The sequence below is a fragment of the Leucoraja erinacea genome, unplaced genomic scaffold (assembly GCF_028641065.1).
Source record: "Leucoraja erinacea ecotype New England unplaced genomic scaffold, Leri_hhj_1 Leri_782S, whole genome shotgun sequence".
Lineage (NCBI taxonomy): Eukaryota > Metazoa > Chordata > Chondrichthyes > Rajiformes > Rajidae > Leucoraja > Leucoraja erinaceus.
In genome coordinates this window covers 22,380-49,755 of record NW_026576710.1, presented here as the reverse complement: position 1 = coordinate 49,755, position 27,376 = coordinate 22,380, and the positions used below count along the sequence as shown (strand labels likewise).

At 50.1% G+C, this 27,376-nt stretch overlaps 1 protein-coding gene across 2 annotated transcripts; it reads right to left on the bottom strand.

Annotated features, from left to right (window-relative positions):
* Positions 1-323: 323 nt before the first annotated feature.
* On the bottom strand, positions 324-27,376 carry slc25a11 (solute carrier family 25 member 11). 2 transcript variants are annotated; one of them, XM_055631506.1, is made up of 9 exons: positions 27,230-27,376; positions 22,374-22,526; positions 18,450-18,656; positions 16,599-16,689; positions 15,175-15,265; positions 11,587-11,686; positions 8,029-8,080; positions 4,335-4,494; positions 324-691 (listed from the first exon to the last, which is right to left on the bottom strand). In XM_055631506.1, exons 1-8 carry the CDS (start codon positions 27,319-27,321, stop codon positions 4,339-4,341), a joined length of 942 nt encoding a protein of 313 aa, XP_055487481.1. In that variant the 5' UTR covers positions 27,322-27,376; the 3' UTR covers positions 324-691; positions 4,335-4,338. The 2 variants fall into 2 exon arrangements, with proteins under 2 accessions (XP_055487481.1, XP_055487482.1); XM_055631507.1 differs by lacking the exon at positions 324-691 and adding an exon at positions 1,649-2,700.

Below are 27,376 nucleotides of genomic sequence, written 5' to 3'. Positions count from 1 at the left end.
TGATCATCCTCAATCAGTACCCCATTCCTGCCTGCTCCCCATATCCCCTGACTCCGCTAACTTTAAGAGCCCTATCAAGCTCTCTCTTGAAAGCCTCCATCGCCTTCTGAGGCAGAGAATTCCACAGACTCACAACTCTGTGTGGGAAAAGTGTCCCCCATTCCCTCTCCAGATATGCTGCCTGTCCCGCTGAGTTGCTCCAGCATGGTATGTCCATCCTCGATTCCCCTCCCTGGTATGGAACCTATGGCCTGGCTTCACCTGGATGAGTAGGTTCAGTACTTGAAGCAATGGGCGGGTAGGAAAGAAAGCTGATGCATTGCCTCAATAATTAATTTATTTGTTTTGTTTCCTCTTCCAAGTCATTCAATTTGCACTATAATCATATGTCACAAAGTCTAACGTACATCAGTGGTTTCAAAATGTCTATGGTGCCGATCAGAGGGAACAGAATTACCACTCCGAGCTCTCCAAGGCAGAAAAATATAATGATTTGCAAATCGGCAACGGTGGATGTCGGCAGGGATGAGCGGAAAACTCACGGAGTGAGATCGCTAAGTACAGCACACATCACATTTCACACATTTCAAAGTGCAACAGTCTTGTTTTGTCGGGTAACGCCTGCGTGAGAAGCGTATCTTGGACGTTTCACCGCAGGTACGGGAATTCAGGATCGACGGAACTAAGGAGCAATAATTAAAAGCAAAAGACTTTGGGATGTTGTTGCGGCCCAACACAAAACATCGGGAAATTCTCGGCTGGTCGGGCAGTGCAGGTTGAGAAAGAAGGGTTTAAAGGTTTCGCTGAAAGTAGACACAAAATGCTGGTGTGACTCAGCGGGACAGGCAGCATCTCTGGGGAGAAGGGATCGGTGATGTTTCGGGTCGAGACCCTTCTTCAGACTGCCACTCAAGGAACTGCAGGTGCTGGGATCTTGAGTAAAAGCACAGAGTGCTGGAGGAAGTCAGACAGGGACGTGGATAGGCAACGTTTTGGATCGGGACCCTTCTTCAGTCAGAAACGTCGCCTGCCCATGCCAACAATCAGGTCTGAAGAGGGGAAACTTCACCGATCCATGTTCTCCACAGATGCTGCCTGACCCGCTGAGTTACTCCAGCACTCTGTGTGAAACGTCACCTATCCATGTTCTCCACAGATGCTGCCTGACCCGCTGAGTTACTCCAGCACTCCGTGAAACGTCACCTATCCATGTTCTCCACAGATGCTGCCTGACCCGCTGAGTTACTCCAGCACTCTGTGAAACATCACCTATCCATGTTCTCCACAGATGCTGCCTGACCCGCTGAGTGACTCCAGCACTCTGTGAAACGTCACCTATCCATGTTCTCCACAGATGCTGCCTGACCCGCTGAGTTACTGCAGCACTCTGTGAAACGTCACCTATCCATGTTCTCCACAGATGCTGCCTGACCCGCTGAGTTAATCCAGCACTGCAGTCACCTATCCATGTGCACGAGATGCTGCTGACCCGAAAGTGACTCAGTACTCTGTGAAAAAATACTCATGTTCCCCACAGATGCTGCCTGGCTGAGTCACTCCAGCACTCTGTGAAACGTCAATCCATGTTCTCCAGAGATGCTGCAAAATCTGAGTTACTCCAGCACTCTTGAAACGCCTTTCCAGATTCACAGATGCTGCCTGGCCCGCTGAGCCCAGCAGCAAACCAAGAGGGTCAAATGGCACAAGGAAGATTTGAATACAAGGATCTTCCTCTACGTCATAAAGTGCAGTGGAGCCTAGAAATCTTGCCTGCAACACGGAGGGATGTGTGGCAGATAACTTGTATGCAACTACACAAAACAGCTGGAGAAACTCAGCGGGTGCAGCAGCATCTATGGAGCGAAGGAAATAGGCAACGTTCCGGGCCGAAACCCTTCTTCAGCTACTTCCCGTCTGCAGTTCACTTGGCAGCTGCCATTTTAGCGAGCTGGAGGAGCCTGTGTTCCACGTGTACATGCAGTGCGTGATGCTGCAGTCCCCTATCAGTTCCATTATCTAAAGGGGCCTTCTGGCTGCCTGTCACACCCTCATCTTTGGACATCCCTGTGTGCGTAGGGGAGAGGGTTTGGGGCAGAGGTTGATGTCTTGGTTGGTTTGGCTGGGCGTAGGCCAAGCTGGCCATCCGCGCATGAGTCACGGCGCCCAGCTGCCCGCCCCTTGCCCAGGGCTAAATCTGCGCCCAGGAGTGGTTTGAAAAACGGACCAAAATAATCGATTCAAATTATTTTTGGTTAAAAAACACAAAAAGAACAGAAGCCAGTGACGGATTCTCCCCCTGGAACTTACGAGGGCCCAGGCCAGCAGAGAGAACCACTTCCTGCTGGTTTACGGAGAGAAGACACAAAATGCTGGAGTAACTCTGGAGAGAAGGAACGGGTCAAGACCCGAAACGTCGCCCTCCAGAGATGCCGCCTGTCCCGCTGAGTTACTCCAGCATTTATGCGCCTCTCTTCGCAAACCAGCACCTGCAGTTCCTTCCTACATACACTGACATTCCCGCCACTGCACATTCGTTGGTGGATCTGTCCTCTCCCACAGTGGCGTGACTGGGGCTGCTCCACATACACTTACATAAGTGTCCACACACTGTAGTGATTTGACTCCAATCTGCTCCCTGTCTCGGGCACCCGTGTGTCGCTAACCCCAGAGGTAGGGTGAAGAGTGTGGCGGTCTCACGCCCTACAAAATAAAAAAGCTTCATGGAAGTACTCTGCCTCTGCCAGCATTTGCACACACGCGCTCACTGAGGCACACACACACACCCACACTCAAACATGCATGCACACACACACACACACAAATACACACAAACACACACATACAAACACACACACACACAAATTTATACAGGCACACACACTCAGGCACACATGCACACACAGACATGCACGCGCACACACGCACGCACGCAGACATGCATGCACACACACACACACACACACACACAACAGGCACACACACACACAGACACACAAATGACAGACACAGACATGCACGCGCACACACGCACGCACACACACACACTCACACATGCATGCACACACACACAGACAGACAGATATACACACACTCATACAAATTTATACAGGCACACACAAACACACACACACTCAGACACACTGACTGACAGACACACATACACTCAGACTCACACACACACACACAGACACAAATACAAATATACACAAAGATACACACGCATACAGGCACACACATCACACACACACACACACACACACAGACAGATATACACACACTCATACAAATTTATACAGGCACACGCAAACACACACACACTCAGACACACTGACTGACAGACACACATACACTCAGACACACACACACACACACACACACACACACACACACACACACACACACATATACACACACACACACACACATACACATACACACACACACACACACACACACACAAATATACACACAAACACAAATTTATACAGGCACACACAAACAGACACACACACACACACATACACACTGACACACACGCACACACACAGATACAAATTTATACAGGCACACACACGCGCACCCAGACACACACGCACACTGACAGACACGCACACACTCAGACACACACACAGACTCAGACACACACACGTGCACACACCCACACACACACAGACACAAATATACACACTTTATACAGACAAATTTATACAGGCACACAAAGACACACACAGATACAAATTTATACACAAACACACAGCGCTCCGCTGCACCACACAGCTCGCGTTTGATGAGGGAACATTCACATCTTTAATTTAATTTGCAGCTTAATCACAGGCCAGCAAGGCGGTGACAATCAGTGGCCGGTGGAAATGGTGAGGTAGACACACACACACACACACACTCCACAATCGAGGCACACCCTCCATGATCTGATTCAGCCATCCTCAGCTCGAGGGCCAAACTGATCCCGTCACCTCTGACCCTCTGGACCGTGCTCGGGGGGGGGGGGGGGGGGGGAAGTGCTATGGGCGGCCACCCTGAGGGTCAAGGATCAAAGGCCAAAGGTCAGATCAACACACTCGTACGAGGGACCCCAACCCTCGACATACATACATACATACACACACACACAGCCAGAATCGAATTCCAACCCAACCTTTGACTGGCCTTCCAAGAATGGATCTGGATATACTTGGTGTAAGAGAATGTTCCTCACCGCCCGCCTCTCCCATCCCACACGCCCATGTTTATTGAAATTCTTTAGGGATGGGAGTGGGGAGGGAGGAGGGGGGGGGGAGGGAGGTAGGAGGAGAAGGGGGAACTAGAGGAGTCACCATTTTATTGATCCAGGAAGTAGAGCTTGTAATATTTGTTCATCTGCTCCAGGAAGATGAAGGTGAGGACCGTGTGCGGGCCCAGGCGGGCATAGTACGGCGTGAAGCCCTTCCAAAGGCTGAAGAACCCCTCTTGCCGGGTGACCCTCAGGAGAACGTCCTGTCGGGAAACAGAGCAACACGTCAAATTAAGGCACAGCGGGACAGGCGGCATCTCTGGAGGGAAGGAACGGGCGACATCTCGGGTCAAGATTCAAAGATTCAAGAGAGTTTGTTGTCATGTGTCCCCGATAGACATAGAAACATAGAATATAGGTGCAGGAGTAGAGGCCATTCGGCCCTTCGAGCCTGCACCGCCATTCGATATGATCATGGCTGATCATCTAACTCAGTATCCCATCCCTGTCTTCAGACCCCCTGATCTAAATGGTGGCATCTAACTCCCTCTTAAATATAGCCAGAACTGGGTGTCATGGTACACCAGTCATTGAAAGTAGGCATGCAGGTGCAGCAGGCAGTGAAGAAAACGAATGGTATGTTAGCTTTCATAGCTAAAAGGATTTGAGTATTCAGGCCTGGGAGGTCCTACTGCCTAGTTTTACAGGGTCTTGTACCATGACACCCAGGAGTATTGCGTACAGTTTCCTGGTCGGCCACCATCTGAGGAAGGACATCTATTTCAATTGAAAGAGTGCAGGGAAGGTTCACCATGATTCCTGGGATAGTCATAGACTGTCTTATGAAGAAAGACTGGAGGACTTCGGTTTCGAGCTCTCTAGCCATTAGGAGATTGAGGGGGGATCTTATAGAAACTTACAAATTCTTAACGGGTTGGACAGGCTAGATGCAGGAAGATTGTTCCCGATGTTGGGGAAGTCCAGGACAAGGGGTCACAGCTTAAGGATAAGAGGGAAATCCCCTTTAAAACCGAGATGAGAAGAACTTTTTTCACACAGAGAGTGGTGAATATCTGGAACTCTCTGCCACAGAGGGTAGTTGAGGCCAGTTCATTGGCTATATTTAAGAGGGAGTTAGATGTGGCCCTTGTGGCTAAGGGGATCAGCGGGTATGGAGAGAAGGCAGGTACGGGATACTGAGTTGGATGATCAGCCATGATCATATTGAATGGCGGTGCAGGCTCGAAGGGCCTACTCCTGCTGGTCTGGTAGGACAATGAAATTCTTGCTTTGTTTCAGCACAACAGAACATAGTAGGCATGAATACAGAACAGATCAGCGTGTCCATATACCATTATATAAATATATACACACATGAATAAATAAACTGATAAAAGTGCAAATAACAGATAATGAGCTATTAATGTTCAGTTTTGTCCGAGCCAAGTTTTATTAAACTTCCCCCGATGGCTGTGGGGAAGTAGCTATTCCTGAACCTGGATGTTGCAGTCTTCAGGCTCCTGTAACGTCTACCTGAAGCTAGCGGGGAGATGAGTGTGTGGCCACGAGAACCTCCTTGTGATTGAGGAAGTGCAGCGTAGGATCACCAGATTGATCCCTGGGATGGCGGGACTGTCATATGAGGAAAGATTGAAAAGACTAGGCTTGTATTCACTGGAGTTTAGGAGGATGAAAGGGTGGGGTCTTATAGAAACATATCAGAATCAGAATCACACTTTATTCGCCAAGTATGTTTTGCAACATACGAGGATTGGCGGTGCTGGCTCGAAGGGCCAAATGGCCTGCTCCTGCACCTATTATCTATGATTTTTTAAAATTATAAAAGGACTGGACAAGCCACATGCAGGAAAAATGTTCCCAATGTTGGGCGAGTCCAGAACCAGGGGCCACACACAGTCTTAGAATAAAGGGGAGGCCAATTAAGACTGAGGTGAGAAAAAACACTTTTTCACCCACAGAGTTGTGGATTTGTGGAATTCCCTGCCACAGAGGGCAGTGGAGGCCAAATCATTGGATGGATTTAAGAGAGAGTTAGGTAGAGCTCTAGGGGCTAGTGGAGTCGAGGGATATGGGGAGAAGGCAGGAACGGGTTATTGATACGGGACGATCAGCCATGATCACATTGAATGGCGGTGCTGGCTCGAAGGTAACCGGCTTCCGTCTCCGCACCAAAGATCCCATCACCGCGGAGCAAAGATAACTAGTGCGGAGATGGAAGGCGGTTACGGAAACATACTTGTAAAAATCAAAGTTCTTTGGTAAAAATCTTCTCCTCATTTTCAGAATTTGAACACAAACTGTTCCCCCGCAACGTTGATTACACTGCGAGTCGGGTGGGGTCGGGTTACTAAAATGGCCGACGTTCCGCTCCGTTGCGTACTACACGTCAGCCCATTGCATTTAGCAGGAGTGGTCTATCTTGCTCCGCTATAGCATCTTTGGTTTTGGGCCCCGTATCTGAGGACGGATGTGCCGGCTCTGGAGAGGGTCCAGAGGAGATTTATAAGAACGATCCCAGGAATGAGTGGGTTAACCTATGATGGGCGTATCATATCAGCAATGGGATGGGATAGACTGGGGATTAGGAAAGTAGGGGACATGTATGAAGTGGGCAAACTGTTATCATTTCAACAATTAAAATTAAAATTTAAATTGAAGGATAATCAATATTTTAAATATATACAGGTATGTGACTTTATGAAGAAACATACACATAGATTTCAAACTATATTTTTAGATCCTTTAGAAGAAGCAATGAATATTAAGGCTGATTCACAAAAATTAATATCATACTTTTATAATAATATATTAAATAGAGAATCACCCTCAACAGAAGCATTAAGGGAAGATTGGGAACAAGAGCTAATGACAAAGATCTCGAAGGATAGATGGGAAAATATTTGATGAACACACATAACTGTTCTATTAATGCAAGACACAATTTAATTCAATTCAAATTATTACATAGACTATATTATTCAAAAACGAGGTTGAACAAATTTTATCCAAACGTCTCTCCCAGATGCGATAAATGTTTGTTTCAAAACGCTAATATAACACACTCATTTGTTGGATGTACAAAGTTGAATAAATTTTGGAGTGATATATTTGATATATTTACAAAGATTTTCAAGTCAAGAATAGAACCCAAAACGGAATGGATTATATTTGGAATAATAGGAGAAGATACCAATTTAAATAAAGATCAAAATGTTTTTTTTAATTATGGGTTAATAATTGGAAAGAAATTGATACTTAAATTTTGGAAAAGTACAACCACACCAACTGTTAAAATGTGGATTAGGAATATGATGGACATAGCACGCCTTGAAGAAATGAGACTCCGACTAATAGATAAATATGACCAATTCTTAAAGAGTTGGTCTCCTTTCATCGACTTTTTGGAATCATGTGATGCAGCGGTGCCGTAAGGATTGCCGATTTCAGTTCATGACGCGGATAGATCTACATCTCCGAATACAGATTTGAAAAATTCTCTTTTAAGGGGCCTTCTCTTCTATTTCTACTCTCCTCTTTCTCTCTTCCTTTTTTTATGATAAAATAAACAACAAAAAAAAAAAAAAAAAAAAAAACCTATGATGGGCGTTTGTCGACACTGGGCTTGTGCTCGCTAGAGTTTAGGCGACTGGAGGGGGGGACCTCGTTGAGACGTAGAGAGTAGTGAAGGCTTAATGGCGTGTTGAAACACCAGCATGAAACCACCCCATCACCTCTAATACGACATTAGTGTGGAATAAAAAACCAGGATGCCTCACCAGTCCGTTCCTGTATTCTGGTTTGCCATCGATTGTCCGCATATTTTGAATTCTGCAAAATAAGAATAGTTTCAAGATTCAAGATTCAAGATTCAATTTATTTGTCATTTGGACCCATTGAGGGCCAAAAAAACTTATCTCTCCACTGCACCCCCCCCCCCCCCCCCGATGTCAGAGTCAAAGTCAAAGCCCCCGGCTGGCGATGGCGATTGTCCCGCGGCCATTAAAACCACGCCGGGTGGTGCAAGGTCGCACACTGGGTCTTGATGTTAGAGCCCCCGGCGTGCGCTCGCAGAGTCCCGCGGCCATTCCAAGCCACGAGGGGCGGTGATGTCCGACTCCGCTCCAGGAGCTCTTCAACCCCGCAACTTGGGCGGGAGAAGTCGCCGTTGCGGGAGCCCTGAAAAGCGGTCTCCCCCTCCAGGGACCCGCGGGCTCCCGGTGCCGCCGTCCGCCAGACCCGCAGTTGCAGCCTCCGAATCTCCGGAGGTCGGGCCGCAGCAGCAGCAGCAGCGTTCCACCACCGCTCCGGACTCGGCCAGCTCCGCGACGGTGAGGTGAGTAGTCGGCACCAGAGCCCCCGGTCTTCCTGTTGGAGGCCGCTTCTCGTTGCAGCCCCAACGACAACGGTGACCCGACAAAGAAAAGGTCGGGTCTCCCGTGCAGGGAGAGATTTAAAAGTTACCCCCTCCCTCCCACCCCACACACACACATACCCCAACAAAAAAATAACAAAAACTACATAGAAACATAGACAAAAAATAATAAAAACGCGGACGGGCTGCAGAGGCCGCTGCTGACGAGAGTCACGCTGCCTACCGTTACTACAGTAGAGACACTTCAATGTTCCAGTAACGTTACCGCCCTGCTTTAGGACGTGACGGTGGTGCAGCACGTCTTTGGAGTGTGGGAGGAAACCAGAAATCTCGGAAAAAACCCCACACAGGTCACGGGGAGCACGTGCAAACTCCATACAGACAGCACCCGTAGTCGGGATGGAACCCGGGTCTCCGGCGCTGCATTCGCTGTAATGCCCCTGTCCCACTTAGGAAACCTGAACGGAAACCTCTGGAGACTTTGCGCCCCACACAAGGTTTCCGTGCGGTTCCCGGAGGTTTTGGTCAGTCTCCCGACCTGCTTCCACTACCTGCAACCTCTGGCAACCTCCGGGAACCGCACGGAAACATTGGGTGGGGCGCAAAGTCTCCAGAGGTTTCCGTTCAGGTTTCCTAAGTGGGACAGGGGCATTAGGCAGCAACTCTACCGCTGCGCCACCGTGCCGCCCATTCTGTACACCTCTATAAGATCACCCCTCATCCTCCAGAGCTCCAAGATATAAAGTCCCAGCCTTCCGAGGGAAAGGGAAAGGTAAGGGAAATAGAATCGAGATCAGTCAAGAGCTTGATGCCCTGTTATATCTCCCAATGATTCTAATGCCCCTGTCCCACTTAGGAAACCTGAACGGAAACCTCTGGAGACTTTGCGCCCCACCCAAGGTTTCTGTGAGGTTCCCGGAGGTTGCAGGTGGTTGCCGGAGGTTGCAGGTGGTTGCCGGAGGTTGCAGGTAGTGGAAGCAGGTAGGGAGACTGACAAAAACCTCTGGGAACCACATGGAAACCTTGGGTGGGGCACAAAGTCTCCAGAGGTTTCCGTTCAGGTTTCCTAAGTGGGACAGGGGCATAAGGCTACACACTTCCTCAGCACGGACAACATGGTCTAGCTATAATGTGTAGGATGGAACTGCAGATGCTGGTTTAAATCGAAGATAAGACACAAAATGCTGGAGTAACTCAGCGGGACAGGCAGCATCTCTGGAGAGAAGGAACGGGTGACGTTTCGGGTCGAGACCCTTCTTCAGACTGGGAAAGGGGTGGGAGATTGCAAGCTTCACGTGGTTTCGACGAATGCAATCAACCTGGCGTGCACAACCAAACAAGATCAAATAGAACAAGTTGCCCTACAACTTTAGGCTGTGCACACCATACTCAAGAAGGAGAATGGGAATGGGTGAGGTTTCCAAATCTGAGGAAGGACATTATTGCCATAGAGGGAGTGCAGAGAAGGTTCACCAGACTGATTCCTGGGATGTCAGGACTGTCTTATGAAGAAAGACTGGATAGGCTTGGTTTATACTCTCTAGAATTTAGGAGACTGAGAGGGGATCTTATAGAAACTTACAAAATTCTTAAGGGGTTGGACAGGCTAGATGCAGGAAGATTGCTCCCGATGTTGGGGAAGTCCAGGACAAGGGGTCACAGCTTAAGGATAAGGGGGAAATCCTTTAAAACCGAGACGAGAAGAACTTTTTTCACACAGAGAGTGGTGAATCTCTGGAACTCTCTGCCACAGAGGGTAGTCGAGGCCAGTTCATTGGCTATATTTAAGAGGGAGTTAGATGTGGCCCTTGTGGCTAAGGGGATCAGGGGGTATGGAGAGAAGGCAGATACGGGATACTGAGTTGGATGATCAGCCATGATCATATTGAATGGCGGTGCAGGCTCGAAGGGCCGAATGGCCTACTCCTGCACATGTTTCTATGTTTCGTTTCGGTCGAGACCTTTCATCAGACTGGTCCCCAGTCTGAAGTAGTACATCGACTCGAAACGTCACCCATTCCTTCTCTCCGGAGATGCCCCAGTCCTGCTGAATTACATAGAAACATAGGCAATAGGTGCAGGAGTAGAGGCCATTCGGCCCTTCGAGCCTGCACCGCCATTCAATATGATCATGCCTGATCATCCAACTCAGTATCCCGTACCTGCCTTCTCTCCATCCCCCCTGATCCCTTTAGCCACAAGGGCCACATCTAACTCCCTCTTAAATATAGCCAATGAACTGTGTGGCCTCAACTACCTTCTGTGGCAGAGAGTTCCACAGATTCACCACTCTCTGTGTGTGAAAAAAAAAAATGTTTTTCTCATCTCGGTCCTAAAAGATTTCCCCCTTATCCTTAAACTGTGTGTGTGTGGCCCCTTGTTCTGGACTTCTCCAACATCGGGAACAATCTTCCTGCATCGAGCCTGTCCAACCCCTTAAGAATTTTGTAAGTTTCTATAAGATCCCCCCCTCAATCTTCTAAATTCTAAAGCGTGTACAAGCCGAGTCTATCCAGTCTTTCTTCATATGAAAGTCCCGCCATCCCAGGAATCAGTCTGGTGAACCTTCTCTGTACTCCCTCTATGGCAAGAATGCCTTTCCTCAGATTAGGAGACCAAAACTGTACGCAATACTTCAGGTGTGGTCTCACTAAGACCCTGTACAACTGCAGTAGAACCTCCCTGCTCCTATACTCAATTCCTCTATGGCAAGAATGTCTTTCCTCAGATTAGGAGACCAAAACTGTACGCAATACTCCAGGTGTGGTCTCACCAAGACCCTGTACAACTGCAGTAGAACCTCCCTGCTCCTAGCGAGTACAAGCCGAGTCTGCCCAGTCTCCAGTGCAGTATTTTGTGTCCATCTTTGGTCTAAACCAGAGCCTGCAGTTCCTTCCTCCACATTTACTGCTCTTTGCTCCATCCCATTGAACACGTTGGGATACTTGTTTGATTTTGTCACCTGGTTTTGGCGATGTCGACCGGCATGGAGGCAGCAGTGGTCACCAGCCCGCTGATCATACTGGCACAGAAGTGGCAGAGGATGTTATCGTTGAAGTAACCTGTGTTGGCGGGAATAAAGCATGAATTAAGAAGATGCTCCCTGCTCCCCCCCTAACCCCCCCCCCCCTTCAAAGCTGCATTACAAACATCGGGTTCGTGAGGGCACATATACATCAATGTGAGACATTGCCTCATGCTGTGGGAGACCCGGATTGCGGTTGCATCCTGTGTGGAGTTTGCACGTTCTCCCTATCTATCACCTAGAGAATTTTCTCTGGGTGCTCCGGTTTCCTCCCACATTCCAAAGTCGCCTTGTTCAATGGGACGGAGCAAAGAGCAGTCAATATGGAGGGAGGAACTGCAGGCACTGGTTTAGATCAAAGATGGACACAAAATGCTGGACTGGACTGGAGAGTGGACAGACTCGGCTTGTACTCGGCTAGTAGGGAGCAGGGAGGTTCTACTGCAGTTGTACAGGGTCTTGGTGAGACCACACCTGGAGTATTGCGTACAGTTTTGGTCTCCTAATCTGAGGAAGGACACTCTTGCCATAGAGGATTTGAGTGTAGGAACAGGGAGGTTCTACTGCAGTTGTACAGGGTCTTGGTGAGCCCACACCTGGAGTATTGCGTACAGTTTTGGTCTCCTAATCTGAGGAAAGACATTCTTGCCATAGAGGGAGTACAGAGAAGGTTCACCAGACTGATTCCTGGGATGTCAGGACTTTCATATGAAGAAAGACTGGATAGACTCGGCTTGTACTCGCTAGAATTTAGAAGATTGAGAGGGGATCTTATAGAAACGTACAAAATTCTTAAGGGGTTGGACAGGCTAGATGCAGGAAGATTGTTCCCGATGTTGGGGAAGTCCAGAACAAGGGTCACACAGTTTAAGGATAAGGGGGAAATCTTTTAGGACCGAGATGAGAAAAACATTTTTTTTTCACACAGAGAGTGGTGAATCTGTGGAATTCTCTGCCACAGAAGGTAGTTGAGGCCACACAGTTCATTGGCTATATTTAAGATGGAGTTAGATGTGGCCCTTGTGGCTAAAGGGATCAGGGGGTATGGAGAGGGCAGGTACGGGATACTGAGTTGGATGATCAGCCATGATCATATTGAATGGCGGTGCAGGATCGCGAAGGGCCGAATGGCCTCTACTCACACACACACACACACACACACACACACACACACCAAGCCAATTGACCTACAAGCCCGCACGTCTTTGGAGTGTGGGAGGAAAGCGAAGATCTCGGAGAAAACCCACGCAGGTCACGGGGAGAACGTGCAAACTCCGTACAGACAGCACCCGTAGTCGGGATCGAACCAGGGTCTCTGGCGCTGTGAGACAGCAGACAATAGACAAAAAGGTGCAGGAGTAGGCCATTCGGCCCTTCGAGCCAGCACCGCCATGGCTGATCATCCAACTCAGTATCCCATCCCTGCCTTCTCTCCATACCACCTGATCCCTTTAGCCACAAGGGCCACATCCAACTCCCTCTTAAATATAGCCAATGAACTGTGTGGGCCTCAACTACCTCCTGTGGCAGAGAATTCCACAGATTCACCACTCTCTGTGTAAAAAAAGACAATGGACAATAGGTGCAGGAGTAGAGGCCATTCGGCCCTTCGAGCCAACACCACCATTCAATGGCTCTTCATCCTCAATCAGTACCCCGTTCCTGCCCTCTCCCCATATCCCCTGACTCCGCTATCTTTAAGAGCCCTATCTAGCTCTCTCTTGAAAGCATCCAGAGAGCCGGCCTCCACCGCCCTCTGAGGCAGAGAATTCCACAGACTCAGCACTCTCTGTGTGGAAAAGTGTTTCCTCGTCACCGTTCTAAATGGCTTACTCTTTATTCTTAAACTGTGTGTGTGTGTGTGGCCCCCTGGTTCTGGACTCCCCCAACATCGGGAACATGTTTCCTGCCTCTAGCGTGTCCAAGCCGTTAACACATGGTGAGTGCAGCAGCTCTACCCGCTGCAACCATCAGGACGCCCCGCATGTTTTTTTGGCAAGCGGGAGGGAATCGGAACACCCGGAGGAGAAGCTAATCTCCGAGAGATTTTCTCCTAGCTCCAAGGGTGATCGGAATCTGAGGAAGGACATTATTGCCATAGAGGGAGTGCAGAGAAGGTTCACCAGACTGATTCCTGGGATGTCAGGACTGTCTTATGAAGAAAGACTGGATAGACTTGGTTTATACTCTCTAGAATTTAGGAGATTGAGAGGGGATCTTATAGAAACTGGACTGGAGACTGGACAGACTCGGCTTGTACACGCTAGAATTTAGAATATTGAGGGGGGGTCTTATAGAAACTTACAAAATTCTTAAGGGGTTGGACAGGCTAGATGCAGGAAGATTGCTCCCGATGTTGGGGAAGTCCAGGACAAGGGGCCACACAGTTTAAGGATAAGGGGGAAATCCTTTAAAACCGAGATGAGAAGAACTTTTTTCACACAGAGAGTGGTGAATCTCTGGAACTCTCTGCCACAGAGGGTAGTTGAGGCCACAGTTCATTGTCTCTATTTAAGAGGGAGTTAGATGTGGCCCTTGTGGCTAAAGGGATCAGGGGGTATGGAGAGAAGGCAGGTACGGGATACTGAGTTGGATGATCAGCCATGATCATATTGAATGGCGGTGCAGGCTCGAAGGGCCGAATGGAGTGGACTGGAGACTGGATAGACTCGGCTTGTACTCGCTAGGAGCAGGGAGGTTCTACTGCAGTTGTACAGGGTCTTGGTGAGACCACACCTGGAGTATTGCGTACAGTTTTGGTCTCCTAATCTGAGGGTAGACACTCTTGCCATGGAGGGAGTACAGAGAAGGTTCACCCGACTGATTCCTGGGATGGCGGGACTATCATATGAAGAAAGACTGGATAGACTCGGCTTGTACACGCTTTAGAATTTAGAAGATTGAGGGGGGAATCTTATAGAAACTTACAAAATTCTTAAGGGGTTGTGGACAGGCTCGATGCAGGAAGATTGTTCCCGATGTTGGGCAAGTCCAGAACAAGGGGCCACACACACACACAGTTTAAGGATAAGGGGGAAATCTTTTAGGACCGAGATGAGAAAAACATTTTTTTTTCACACAGAGAGTGGTGAATCTGTGGAATTCTCTGCCACTAGTTGAGGCCACAGTTCATTGGCTATATTTAAGAGGGAGTTAGATGTGGCTAAAGGGATCAGGGGGTATGGAGAGGGCAGGTACGGGATACTGAGTTGGATGATCAACCATGATCATATTGAATGGCGGTGCAGGCTCGAAGGGCCGAATGGCCTACTCCTGCACCTAATTTCTATGTTTCTATGAATCAAGGGATGTGGGGAGAAAGCAGGAACTGATTCTGGGTGATCAGCCGTGATTGTACTGAATGGCCTAAGTCTGCACCTATTTTCCTATGAGTCACAAGGAGAACGTGCAAAGTCCACGCGCGGACAGATTGAACACAGGGAGGGGGGGGGGGGGTTAGGGGTCGGCGGCGAGAGGAGGCGCAAGGGAGGAGAGACGATGCCACAATCAAGGAGGAGATCTCACTGAGGCTCAGGAGGAACTGCTTGGACTGGGAGTAAGAGGACAGCTGGGCTGCGTTCACCACCACCGCACGAGCCATCGTCGGGACACAACCCTGGAACAAAAACAGCGACAGAGGGCCTGCGTTAGTTCAGAGGTGGACAAAATGCTGGAGAAACTCAGCGGGCGAGGCAGCATCTACGGAGCTTTCAAGAGAAGGCTCTTAAAGATAGCGGAGTCAGGGGATATGGGGAGAAGGCAGGCACGGGGTACTGATTGGGGATGATCAGCCATGATCACATTGAATGGCGGTGCTGGCTCGAAGGGCCAAATGGCCTCTACTTCTGCGCCTATCGTCTATTGAGATTAGCCTTGATTGAATGGCGGAGTAGACTTGATGGGATGAATGGCCTGTGTCTTATGATCTTATGGATGGATAAATGGGAGAAAGACCAGGCATGATTCCTGGGATGTCAGGACTTTCATATGAAGAAAGACTGGATAGACTCGGCTTGTACTCGCTAGAATTTGAGGGGGGATCTTATAGAAACTTACAAAATTCTTAAGGGGTTGGACAGGCTAGATGCAGGAAGATTGTTCCCGATGTTGGGGAAGTCCAGAACAAGGGGTGACAGTTTAAGGATAAGGGGGAAATCTTTTAGGACCGAGATGAGGAAAACATTTTTCACACAGAGAGTGGTGAATCTGTGGAATTATCTGCCACAGAAGGTAGTTGAGGCCACAGTTCATTGGCTATATTTAAGAGGGAGTTAGATGTGGCCCTTGTGGCTAAAGGGATCATGGGGTATGGAGAAAAGGCAGGTACAGGATACTGAGTTGGATGATCAGCCATGATCATATTGAATGGCGGTGCAGGCTCGAAGGACCGAATGGCCTACTCCTGCACCTAATTTCTTTGATTCTATGATTCTATGTGGCCCTTGTGGCTAAAGGGATCATGGGGGTATGGAGAGAAGGCAGGGATGGGATACTGAGTTGGATGATCAGCCATGATCATATTGAATGGCGGTGCAGGCTCGAAGGGCCGAATGGCCTCTACTCCTACACCTATTTTCTATGTTTCTATGATTGAATGGCGGAGTAGACTTGATGGGATGAATGGCCTGTGTCTTATGATCTTATGGATGGATAAGTGGGAGAGAAAGATCAGGCATGATTGAATGGCGGAGTAGACTAATGGGCCGAATGGCCTAATTCTGCTCCTATCACGTCAGCTTAACTGTGGACATCAGGGTCTTCTCCTACTGAGCAGGGAGGACCCAGTGTGGGGGGGTCTGCCGGGAACTGAGGGGGACCACAATTTCAGTTTGGCCCAATTCTGCTCCCATCAGTTACCTAGTTTGGATTCTGGTCACGCGGAGCGAGGTACAGGGAAAAGCATCGCTGGCGGACTTACGAACGAACGTGCCCCGTCAGTGCAAACTTACCCGCCAGAGGGTGAAGAGGCCCTCTTCTCGGGTCATGCGTAAAAGCGCGTTAAACACGTTGGTGTAACCCCGCCGCTGGTCCGCGGGCATCCTGGAGGAGGGAGACAGAACACCCAGACAGTTGTAGATACGAGGAACCCCAGACCAGACACAGAACGCTGGAGTAACTCAGCGGGAGGAAGCCAACTGCAGTTGTACAGGGCCCTGGTGAGACCACACCTGCCTCCTAGTTTAGTGAGACAAGAGCAGAAACAGGCCCTTCGGCCCACCGTGTCAATGCCGACCAGCGATCCCCGCACATTAGCACCACCCTACACACACTAGGGACAATGTTTACATTTACACCAAGCCAATTAACCTGCAAACCTGCCCGTCTTTGGAGCGTGGGAGGAAACCGCAGACCGAGACCACTAAGGTCACGGGGAGAACGTGCAAACTCCGTACAGATATCCATTGACTTCACCACCCTCTGACTAAATAAATTCCTCCTCATCTTTCTAAAGGAACGTCCTTTTATTCTGAGGTTACGGCCTCTGGTGCTAGACTCTCCCACGGGTGGAAAAACATCCTCTCCACATCCACTCTATGACCCCATTCACCTGCCTTCTCCCCATTACGCTGAGGACGTATATATATATACCGACTGTCGGACTATGGCGATCACATTGAATGGCGGTCCTGGCTCGGGCCGCCGAATGGGCAACTCCTGGGCACCTATTGTCCCTGACCATATATAATATATATATATAAGACACACTTTGGTGCCCTCTGTATACAGTATATAACTATGATTCCTCTGTGTGGGTGTGTGTGTGTGTGTGTGTCTGTGTCTGTAGTGTGTGTGTGTGTGTGTGTGTGTTTGTGTGTGTGTGTATGGCTGTGTGGAAATGTGTGTTCACTGTGCCATCAGGCACACGTGTGTGTTAAATCTATCTTATATCTATAATCTTGAATCCTTTTAGGAGAGGTTACCTTCGAGCCTAGACTCTCCCACCATTCAAAAAACATGGCTGATCCACATCCACAATCTATACCCCATTCCCTGCCTTCTCCCCATACCACTGACTCCGCTATCTTTAAGATATATATCTAGCTCTCTCTTGACAATAGACAATAGGTGCAGGAGTAGAGGCCATTCGGCCCTTCGAGCTAGCACCGCCATTCAATGTGACCATGGCTAATCATCCCCAGTCAGTACCCCGCTCCTGCCCTCTCCCCATATCCCCTGACTCCGCTATCTTTAAGAGCCCTATCTAGCTCTCTCTTGAAAGTATCCAGAGAACCGGCCTCCTCCGCCCTCTGAGGCAGAGAATTCCACAGACTCACAACTCTCTGTGAGAAAAAGTGTTTCCGTTCTAAATGGCTTACCCTTTATTCTTAAACTGTGATCATGGCCCCTGATCTGGTCCCCCCAACATGTACCCCGTTCCTGCCCTAGCGTGTGTCCAATCCCCTAACAATCTTATATGTTTAAGAGGCCTATCTAGGACTCTCTCTTGGGAACAGTATCCTGAGAACGGCGTGTCCTCCAAGCCCTTAAGGCGGAGAATTTCCAACGAGACCCCTGGTTTCTGGACTCCCCCAACATGGGAAAAAGTGTTTCCTGCCTCTAAATGGTCCAAGCCCTTTACAATCTTGTACTGTGTTTCAACGAGGCCCCTGGTTCTGGTCTCCCCCAACATGGGGACATGTTTCCTGCCTCTAGCGTGTGTCCAAGCCCTTAACAATCTTATATGTTTCAACGAGGCCCCTGGTTCTGGACTCCCCCAACATTGGGAACATGTTTCCTGCCTCTAGCGTGTGTCCAAGCCCTTAAACAATCGTCTCTGAGTCTCGGGGGGCAACACCCACCTGCCGTCGGCAGTCATCCTGATCAGCGATACCTCGGCGGGCGTCCCCACGAAGGCGCCGATTGCGCCCGCCGTCATGCCGATGCCAGCTTTCATGAAGAAGTTGGGCGGCGTGCCGTCAGCCTTGGTCAGCTTCTCGAAGAGGATGGTGTAGATGCCCAGGCGGGTGGTGGTGTAGGTGGCCTGGCGCAGCAAGCCCGCGGAGAGACTGAGGGGGAGACGGGAGGGGGGGGGAGGGAAAGAGAGGGCGGTGAGGTGGAATCACCACGTTATTGTTGTCAATGATACTGTTTTTAAATCTCTGAATGGGCTCGCCCCACCTTACCTCTCTGAGCTGCTCCACCCATACGCTCCTGCCCGGTCCCTCAGGTCAGCTGGTCAGCTGCTCCTGGAGGTACCGAGGTCTCGTCGGAGGCTCAGAGGGGATAGAGCCTTCTCTGTTGCTGCTCCAGCACTCTGGAACACCCTGCCGTTGCACATCAGACAGGCCCCCTCACTGTCCATCTTCAAATCCAGTGTTAAAACACATTTGTACTCCCTGGCTTTTGACCATGCCTGAGGCTTTGCTTCTGTTTGTGGTGTTTTTGATGTTTCTTTATTTTGCATGTCTTTTCCTACTATTTCTTTTGATTGTTATTTTTGGTGTGTATTAACTTTTTTTGTCAATGATTAGTGATGTACAGCACTTTGTTGCAGCTATGTTTGTTTTTAAAGTGCTCTATAAATAAAATTATTATTATTATTATTATAATGCACTATTATGGTTCAGTTTAGTTTAGAGATACAGCAGCGGAAACAGGCCCTTCGGCCCACCAGCGATTGCCCCGCACTTTAACACTACCCTACACACACTAGGGTCAATTTTCATTCATCCCAATCCAATTAGCCTACAAACCTGTTTCAGAAGGAACTGCAGATGCTGGAAAATCGAAGGTACACAAAACAGCTGGAGAAACTCAGCGGGTGCAGCAGCATCTACGGAGCGAAGGAAATAGGCAACGTTTCGGGCCGAAACCTTGAAGGAAATAGGCAACGTTTCGGGACGAAACCCGGAAGGGTTTCGTCCCGAAACGTTGCCTATTTCCTTCGCTCCGTAGATGCTGCTGCACCCGCTGAGTTTCTCCAGCTTTTTTGTGTACCTTAGCCTACAAACCCGTACGTCTTTCGAGTGTGGGAGGAAACCGAAGATCCCGATGTTCCCAATGTCGGGGCGAATGTTCCCAATGTGTGGGCGAGTCCAGAACCAGGGGCCACACACACAGTCTTAGAATAAAGGGGAGGTCATTTAAGACAAAAACTTTTTCACCCAGAGGGTTGTGAGTTTGTGGAATTCCCTGCCACAGAGGGCAGTGGAGGGATTTAAGAGAGAGTTAGATAGAACTCTAGGGGTTAGTGGAGTCAAGGGATATGGGGAGAAGGCAGGCACGGGTTATTGATAGGGGACGATCAGCCATGATCACAATGAATGGCGGTGCTGGCTCAAAGGGCCGAATGGCCTCCTCCTGCACTTATTTTCTATGTTTCTATATAAAACCCACGCTGGTCACGGGGAGGGCGTACAAACTCCGTACAGACAGCGCCCGTGGTCGGGATCGAACCTGGGCCTGTGGCGCTGTGAGGCAGCAACTTTACTGGGTGTAGTTTCGAACAAGCATGGAGAAGGTTTACCTATAGAACATAGAAACATAGAAATTAGGTGCAGGAGTAGGCCATTCGGCCCTTCGAGCCTGCACCGCCATTCAATATGATCATGGCTGATCATCCAACTCAGTATCCCGTGCCTGCCTTCTCTCCATACCCCCTGATCCCCTTAGCCACAAGGGCCACATCTAACTCCCTCTTAAATATAGCCAATGAACTGTGGCCTCGACTACCCTCTGTGGCAGAGAGTTCCAGAGATTCACCACTCTCTGTGTGAAAAAAGTTCTTCTCATCTCGGTTTTAAAGGATTTCCCCTTTATCCTTAAGCTGTGACCCCTTGTCCTGGACTTCCCCAACATCGGGAACAATCTTCCTGCATCTAGCCTGTCCAACCCCTTAACACTATCGACCATGCGAAAGTGTTACGGAGACACGAGGAGTTTTCTAACGTTTAAACCGCTAAGCTGGAGTTCGATGAAGATTGCAGTAACGGGTCGGGAGAAGCTTGGATGTATCTGAATGTTTTTTCATCAACAATAAACAACTTAAGGCTGTGTTTTGGATGACTTATCTGTGAAGAAGCTCTGAAGGTCTCTGATGGTGAGCTTGCATGCCTATCGAAGACATTCCCCTTAACCGTGCTGTCCATTTAGCGGCTAGCGTGTTAATTTCTTGAACGATATGAAAATCTGCCTCTACATTAAGTCGAAGGGAACCTCCAGCAAGGTCGGGGGGTTAAATACCAGTCCCAGAGAGTGGCGGACAGAAGATTGGGCTAAGATTCTCTGAGAGATTTTGGCCAGAAGTCTGGTTCCAGCTGTGGAACTGAAGAAAATACCAGTCCCAGATTGGGACCGAAACTTTATAAATCAGAGCATTGAGTATAGAAGTTGGGGTGTAATGTTAAAATTGTACAAGGCATTGGCGAGGCCAATTCTGGAGTATGGTGTACAATTTTGGTCGCCCAATTATAGGAAAGATGTCAACAAAATAGAGAGAGTACAGAGGAGATTTACTAGAATGTTGCCTGGGTTTCAGCACCTAAGTTACAGAGAAAGGTCTTTATTCTTTGGAGCGCAGAAGGTTAAGGGGGGACTTGATAGAGGTCTTTAAAATGATGAGAGGGATAGACAGAGTTGGCGTGGATAAGATTTTTCCATTGAGAGTAGGGAAGATTCAAACAAGAGGACATGTTTTAAGAATTAAGGGACAAAAATTTAGGGGTAACATGAGGGGGAACTTCTTTACTCAGAGAGTGGTAGCTGTGTGGAATGAGCTCCGGTGGAAGTGGTGGAGGCAGGTTCGATTTTATCATTTAAAAATAAATTGGATAGGTATATGGACGGGGAAGGAATGGAGGGTTATGGTTTGAGTGCAGGTAGATGGGACTAGGTGATAGTGTTCGGCATGGACTAGAAGGGTTAAGATTAACGGGACGGAGGTGGAACGTGTTTCTAGCTTTAGGTTCCTGGGAATCAACATTTCCGATGACCTCTCCTGGACCCACAATACCTCTACTCTGATCAAGAAGGCTCACCAGCGTCTCTTCTTCCTGAGGAGACTGAAGAAGGTCCATCTGTCTCCTCAGATCCTGGTGAACTTCTACCGCTGCACCATCGAGAGCATCCTTACCAACTGCATCACAGTATGGTATGGCAACTGCTCTGTCTCCGACCGGAAGGCATTGCAGAGGGTGGTGAAAATTGCCCAACGCATCACCGGTTCCTCGCGCCCCTCCATTGAGTCTGTCCAAAGCAAGCGCTGTCTGCGGAGGGCGCTCAGCATCGCCAAGGACTGCTCTCACCCCAACCATGGACTGTTTACCCTCCTACCATCCGGGAGGCGCTACAGGTCTCTCCGTTGCCGAACCAGCAGGTCGAGGAACAGCTTCTTCCTGGCGGCTGTCACTCTACTCAACAACGTACCTCGGTGACTGCCAATCACCACCCCCCCCCGGACACTTATTATTATTTATTCAAATCATTTGCTATGTCGCTCTTCCAGGGAGATGCTAAATGCATTTCGTTGTCTCTGTACTGTACACTGACAATGACAACTAAAATTGAAAAAAAATTGAATCTGAATCTGAATCTGAATCGGAAAATGGCCTGTTTCCGTGCTGTAATTGTTATATGGTTATATAAGCTACAGTGGGAGCTGGTTCGGTCTGTGTGACTTGGAAGCTTTTCCTACGGGTGGGGCGAGAGAGGGGGGAACGGGTTCCTAAAATGGTGCTGGCACCCGCCCGGCAGGGGGTGGGAATGGGACGCCCCCCCCTGCTCACCCGGTGTAGATCCCCCCGATCCCCTCGGCCTTCAGGATGGTGGTGACGGCGTGGAAGCTGGTCTTGTATTCCTTCGCCCGACCTCCTTGCCCGCTCAGCTGCATCCGGTTTTTGACCAGGTCTAGTGGTTGAACGAAGAACGTGGCTCCCATCCTAAAGGACAAAACGCAACTGGGTTAGGCTCTTGTAGAGGGGCAGTGCGCTGGAGGTGATATTACCATACACACTGCTGTTATGATCACCAATTCTCAGGCTCATAGAATCTCACAGCGTGGAAACAGGACTTCGGCTCAACTCATCCACGCCGACCTACATGCCCCAATAACAGAAGGCAGTGGAGGCCAATTCTCTGGATGCTTTCAAGAGAGAGTTAGATAGGGCTCTTAAAGATACCAGAGTCAGGGGATATGGGGAGAAGGCAGGAACGGGGTACTTAGAAACATAGAAATTAGGTGCAGGAGTAGGCCATTCGGCCCTTCGAGCCTGCACCACCATTCAATATGATCATGGCTGATGATCATATTGAATGGCGGTGCTGGCTCGAAGGGCCAAATGGCCCACTCCTGCACCTGTTGTCTATTGAGATACAGCGCGGAAACAGGCCCTTCAGCCTGCCAAGTCCGCGCCAACCAGCGATCCCTGCTCCTGCACCTATTGCCTATTGTATCCACATATTAGACAATAGACAATAGGTGCAGGAGTAGGCCATTCGGCCCTTCGAACCAACACTGCCATTCAATGCGATCATGGCTTATCATCCACAATCAGTACCCCGTTCCTGCCTTCTCCCCATATCCCCTGACTGCTATCTTTAAGAGCCCTATCTAACTCTCTCTTGAAAGCATCCAGAGAATTGACCTCCACTGCCTTCTGTGGCAAAGTATTCCACAGATTCACAACTCTCTCTGGTTAAAAACGTTTTTCCTCATCTCCATTCTAAATGGCCTACCCCTAATTCTTAAAACGGTGGCCCCCGGTTCTGGACTCCCCCAACAGCGGGAACATGTTTGGGAACAGGCCCTTCGGCCCAACTCACCCATGCCAGCCAACAACGTCCCAGCTACACTAGTCCCACCTGCCTGCACTTGGTCCATATCCCTCCAAACCTATCCTATCCATGTACCTGTCTAACTGCTTCTTAAACGTTGGGATAGTCCCAGCCTCAACTACCTCCTCCGGCAGCTCGTTCCATACACACACCACCCTGTGTGAAAATGTTACCCCTCGGATTCCTGTTAAAATCTTTTCCCTGTCACCTTAAACCTATGTCCTCTGGTCCTCGATTCATCGACTCTGGGCAAGAGACTCTGTGCGTCTACTCGATCTATTCCCCTGATGATCTTATACACTTTATAAACTGTTTGACCTTGACATTTGGAGCCAGGCGGAGGATTCACGAAGTCAGTGGATCTAATGCCAGCTGGCCACCTATACTCGAGTTTCACATCAGCCATCTTGGCATGCAGGAGACAGCGTTAAACATGAGGGGGGGGGAGTGCACATTGAACATTGCAGACACTGCTGGCTGAATACACAGCTAGACCTTGACAGATATTCACTTGATGGAGTGGATGTGTAGAGGATGTTTCCACTAGTGGGAGAGTCTCGGACCAGAGGTCACAGCCCCAAAATTAACGGGCGCTCCTTACAATGCACCGCCATTCAATGTGATCATGGCTGATCATCCACAATCAGTACCCCGTTCCTGCCCTCTCCCCATATCCCCTGACTCCACTATTTTTAAGAGTCCTATCATGCTCTCTCTTGAAAGTAACCAGAGAACCTGCCTCCACCGCCCTCTGAGGCAGAGAATTCCACAAAGACTCACAACTCTCTGGGTGAAAAAGTTTTTCCTCATCTCAGTCCTAAATGGCCGACCCCTTATTCTTAAACTGTGTGTGACCCCTGGATCTGGACACCCCCCCAACATGGGGAACATTTTCCCTGCATCAGCATCTGCTTTACCCGCTGCGCCACTGTGCTGCCTGAAGCATCTTCAACTCAACGGCACTTCACTCAGTCCACAGGTAAAAGGTCGGTCAAGGTCAAGGTGTGTACTTAGTCACCCTTGGCACATGCTGAGTTGCTTGAAACAGGATTTGATCCCATAGCTACCAAAGATCCTATAGCGGAGCAAGATAGACCACTCCTGCTAAATGCAATGGGCTGACGTGTAGTACGCAACGGAGCGGAACGTGGGCCTTTTTTTCATCCATTTCAGTAACCGGCCCCCCATTTCAGTAACCGGACCCCACCTGACTCGCAGTGTAAGGACAGGCCCACTGTCGACAAACGCCCATCATAGGTTAACCCACTCATTCCTAGGATTGTTCTTATAAATCTCCTCTAGACCCTCTCCAGAACCGGCACATCCGTCCTCATTTACGGGGCCCAAAACCAAAGATAGACCACTCCTGCTAAATGCAATGGGCTGATGTGTAGTACGCAACGCAGCGGAACGTGGGCCTTTTTTGTCCATCCATTTTAGTAACCCGACCCGACTCGCAGTGAAATCAACGTTGCGGGGGAACAGTTTGTGTTAATAAATTAAAATTCTGAAAATGAGGAGAAGATTTTTACCAAACAACTTTTATTTTTACGAGGATGTTTCCGTCTCTGCACTAATATCCTACGGGATCTTTGGTGCGGAGACGGAAGCCGGTTACGGAAATGGGGCCGAAAATTACCTATGAATCTGCCCATGACCGTACTACGTCTTATTCGTCGAGTGGACCATCTTGCCCGCTATAGGATCTTTGGTCTAAACAGCCCGACTTGACCACCACACACGAGCAAAAAACTACTGACACAAGGAAAGGCTAAATATAATTCCATCTCAATTTAGAATACTCGGCACGCCACTTTTTGCAACTTACCAAATGATAATTACAAAAAATAACAATTTACTCAAATGAATGCAAAATATATAATTTATATATTTTATAACAAAATAAAACGTTGCTTCTTATAAGGCCATAAGTGATAGGAGGTAGAATTAGGACATTCGGCCCATCAAGTCCACTCCGCCATTCAATCATGGCTGATCTATCTCTCCCTCTTAACCCCATTCTCCTGCCTTCTCCCCGTAGCCCCTGACACCCGCACTAATCAAGAATCTATCTATCCCTGCCTTAAAAATATCCACGGCCTCCATAGCCGTCTGTGGCAAAGAATCCCACAGATTCACCACCCTCTGGCTAAAGGAATTCCTCCTCATCTCCTTCCTTGAAGAACGACCATTAATTCTGAGGCTGTGACCTCTGGTCCTAGACTCTCCCACTAGTGGAAACATCCTCTCCACATCCACTCTATCCAGAGCCTTTCTGGCAATGACAATTAAAATTGAATCTGAATCTGAATCTGATCCAGAGCCTTTCACTATTCGTCGTGGGTCCCAAGTAGGAGGGAGTCATGGGGTCCCGGGCAGGCTGGAGGGTCGCGAGGGGCGAGACAGGGCCCCCCCCGAGAGTGAAGCGGGGCCTGGGGAGAGAGGGGGGGGGGGAGGGAAGGGGGACCCAGGAGGGGGAACACAAGGGGGAGGGGGAACACAAAATGTTGGTGTAACTCAGCGGGACAGTCAGCATCTGTGGAGAAAAGGAATGGGTGACATTTTGGTGTCGAGACCCTTCTTTAGAGGCGGCGGGGGGGGGGGGGGGGGGGGGGTTCCAGGGAAAAGGGGTCCCGGGCATCGAGGCTCGGGGGACAGAAGGGTCGTGGGTTTCCCACAGGTGGGCAGAGAGTAGCGAGGGGGGTGTTGAGGCCCCCCCCCACCCCCCGAGGATGACGCGGAGCCCGGTGAGATAGAGGGGTCCCTGGTCCAGACTTCCTGGGGTCCCGAGCGTGTGGGGGGGTTCGAGGCCCTGAGGGTGACGGGCGAGACCCGGGTAGGAGGGGGGGTCAAGCAAGGGGCCCTGGCAGGTTAGGATGGTTGTGAGGGGCGGTGAGGGTCCTACCACCCTGGGGGTGAAGCTGGTACCCTGGGGACAGAGGGGAAGGTGATGGGGGCCCCTGGGTTGCCATGGGGGGGGGGGGGATACCTGGGCCCTGAGGGCAAAGTGTGGGGGCCCGGGGGGAGACACAGATTGGGGGGGGGGTGAGGGGGTTCCAGGGACTGAAGTTTGACCCCGGGTAGGCTGGAGGTCAAGGGCCCCCCATGGAGGTCAAGGGTCCCCCATGGAGGTCAAGGAGCCCCCCATGAAGGTCAAGGGCCCCCCATGAAGGTCAAGGGGCCCCCATGAAGATCAAGGGGCCCCCCATGGAGGTCAAGGGGCCCCCATGAAGGTCAAGGGGCCCCCATGGAGGTCAAGGGGCCCCCCATGAAGGTCAAGGGCCCCCATGGAGGTCAAGGGGCCCCCATGGAGGTCAAGGGCCCCCCATGGAGGTCAAGGGGCCCCCATGGAGGTCAAGGGGCCCCCATGGAGGTCAAGGGGCCCCCATGGAGGTCAAGGGGCCCCCATGGAGGTCAAGGGGCCCCCCATGGAGGTCAAGGGGCCCCCCATGGAGGTCAAGGGTCCCCCATGGAGGTCAAGGAGCCCCCATGGAGGTCAAGGGGCCCCCATGGAGGTCAAGGGGCCCCCCATGGAGGTCAAGGGGCCCCCCATGGAGGTCAAGGGGCCCCCATGGAGGTCAAGGGGCCCCCATGGAGGTCAAGGGGCCCCCATGGAGGTCAAGGGGCCCTGGGTAGACTGAGGGTTGCATGGGGCGACTCCTGGAGGGAGGAGTAGGAGGAGGAGGGGGGGGAGAGGTGGGATAGTACGCTGCTGTGGGGCCGAAGGGTGCGCGTGGTTTGGGCCCCCGGGGGGGTGTTTATCATTCCAGACCCAGCCCCCCCCCAGCTCCGGGCTACGTTACGTTACCCCGCCAGGCCGCCGAAGAGGAACTTGATGGCCTTCGGGGACCCGCGGCTCCGCTTCGTCTCCGTCTCTCCCGCCGCCGCCGCCGCCGCCATCTTCCTTCCACCTTCACCAAGGAGACCGACCGGCCGGCCGCGGGGGCGCGCACGT

Excerpts from the sequence above, each read along its gene's own strand:
- slc25a11 (XM_055631506.1), bottom strand. The coding sequence starts at position 27,321 with ATGGCGGCGGCGGCGGCGGCGGGAGAGACGGAGACGAAGCGGAGCCGC. Across the intron at positions 16,690-18,449 it reads AGGATGACTGCCGACGGCAG|GATGCCCGCGGACCAGCGGC; the intron begins GTGGGTGTTGCC and ends TCCCTCCTCCAG. Across the intron at positions 11,687-15,174 it reads GCAGTTCCTCCTGAGCCTCA|GTTACTTCAACGATAACATC; the intron begins GTGAGATCTCCT and ends CCGCCAACACAG.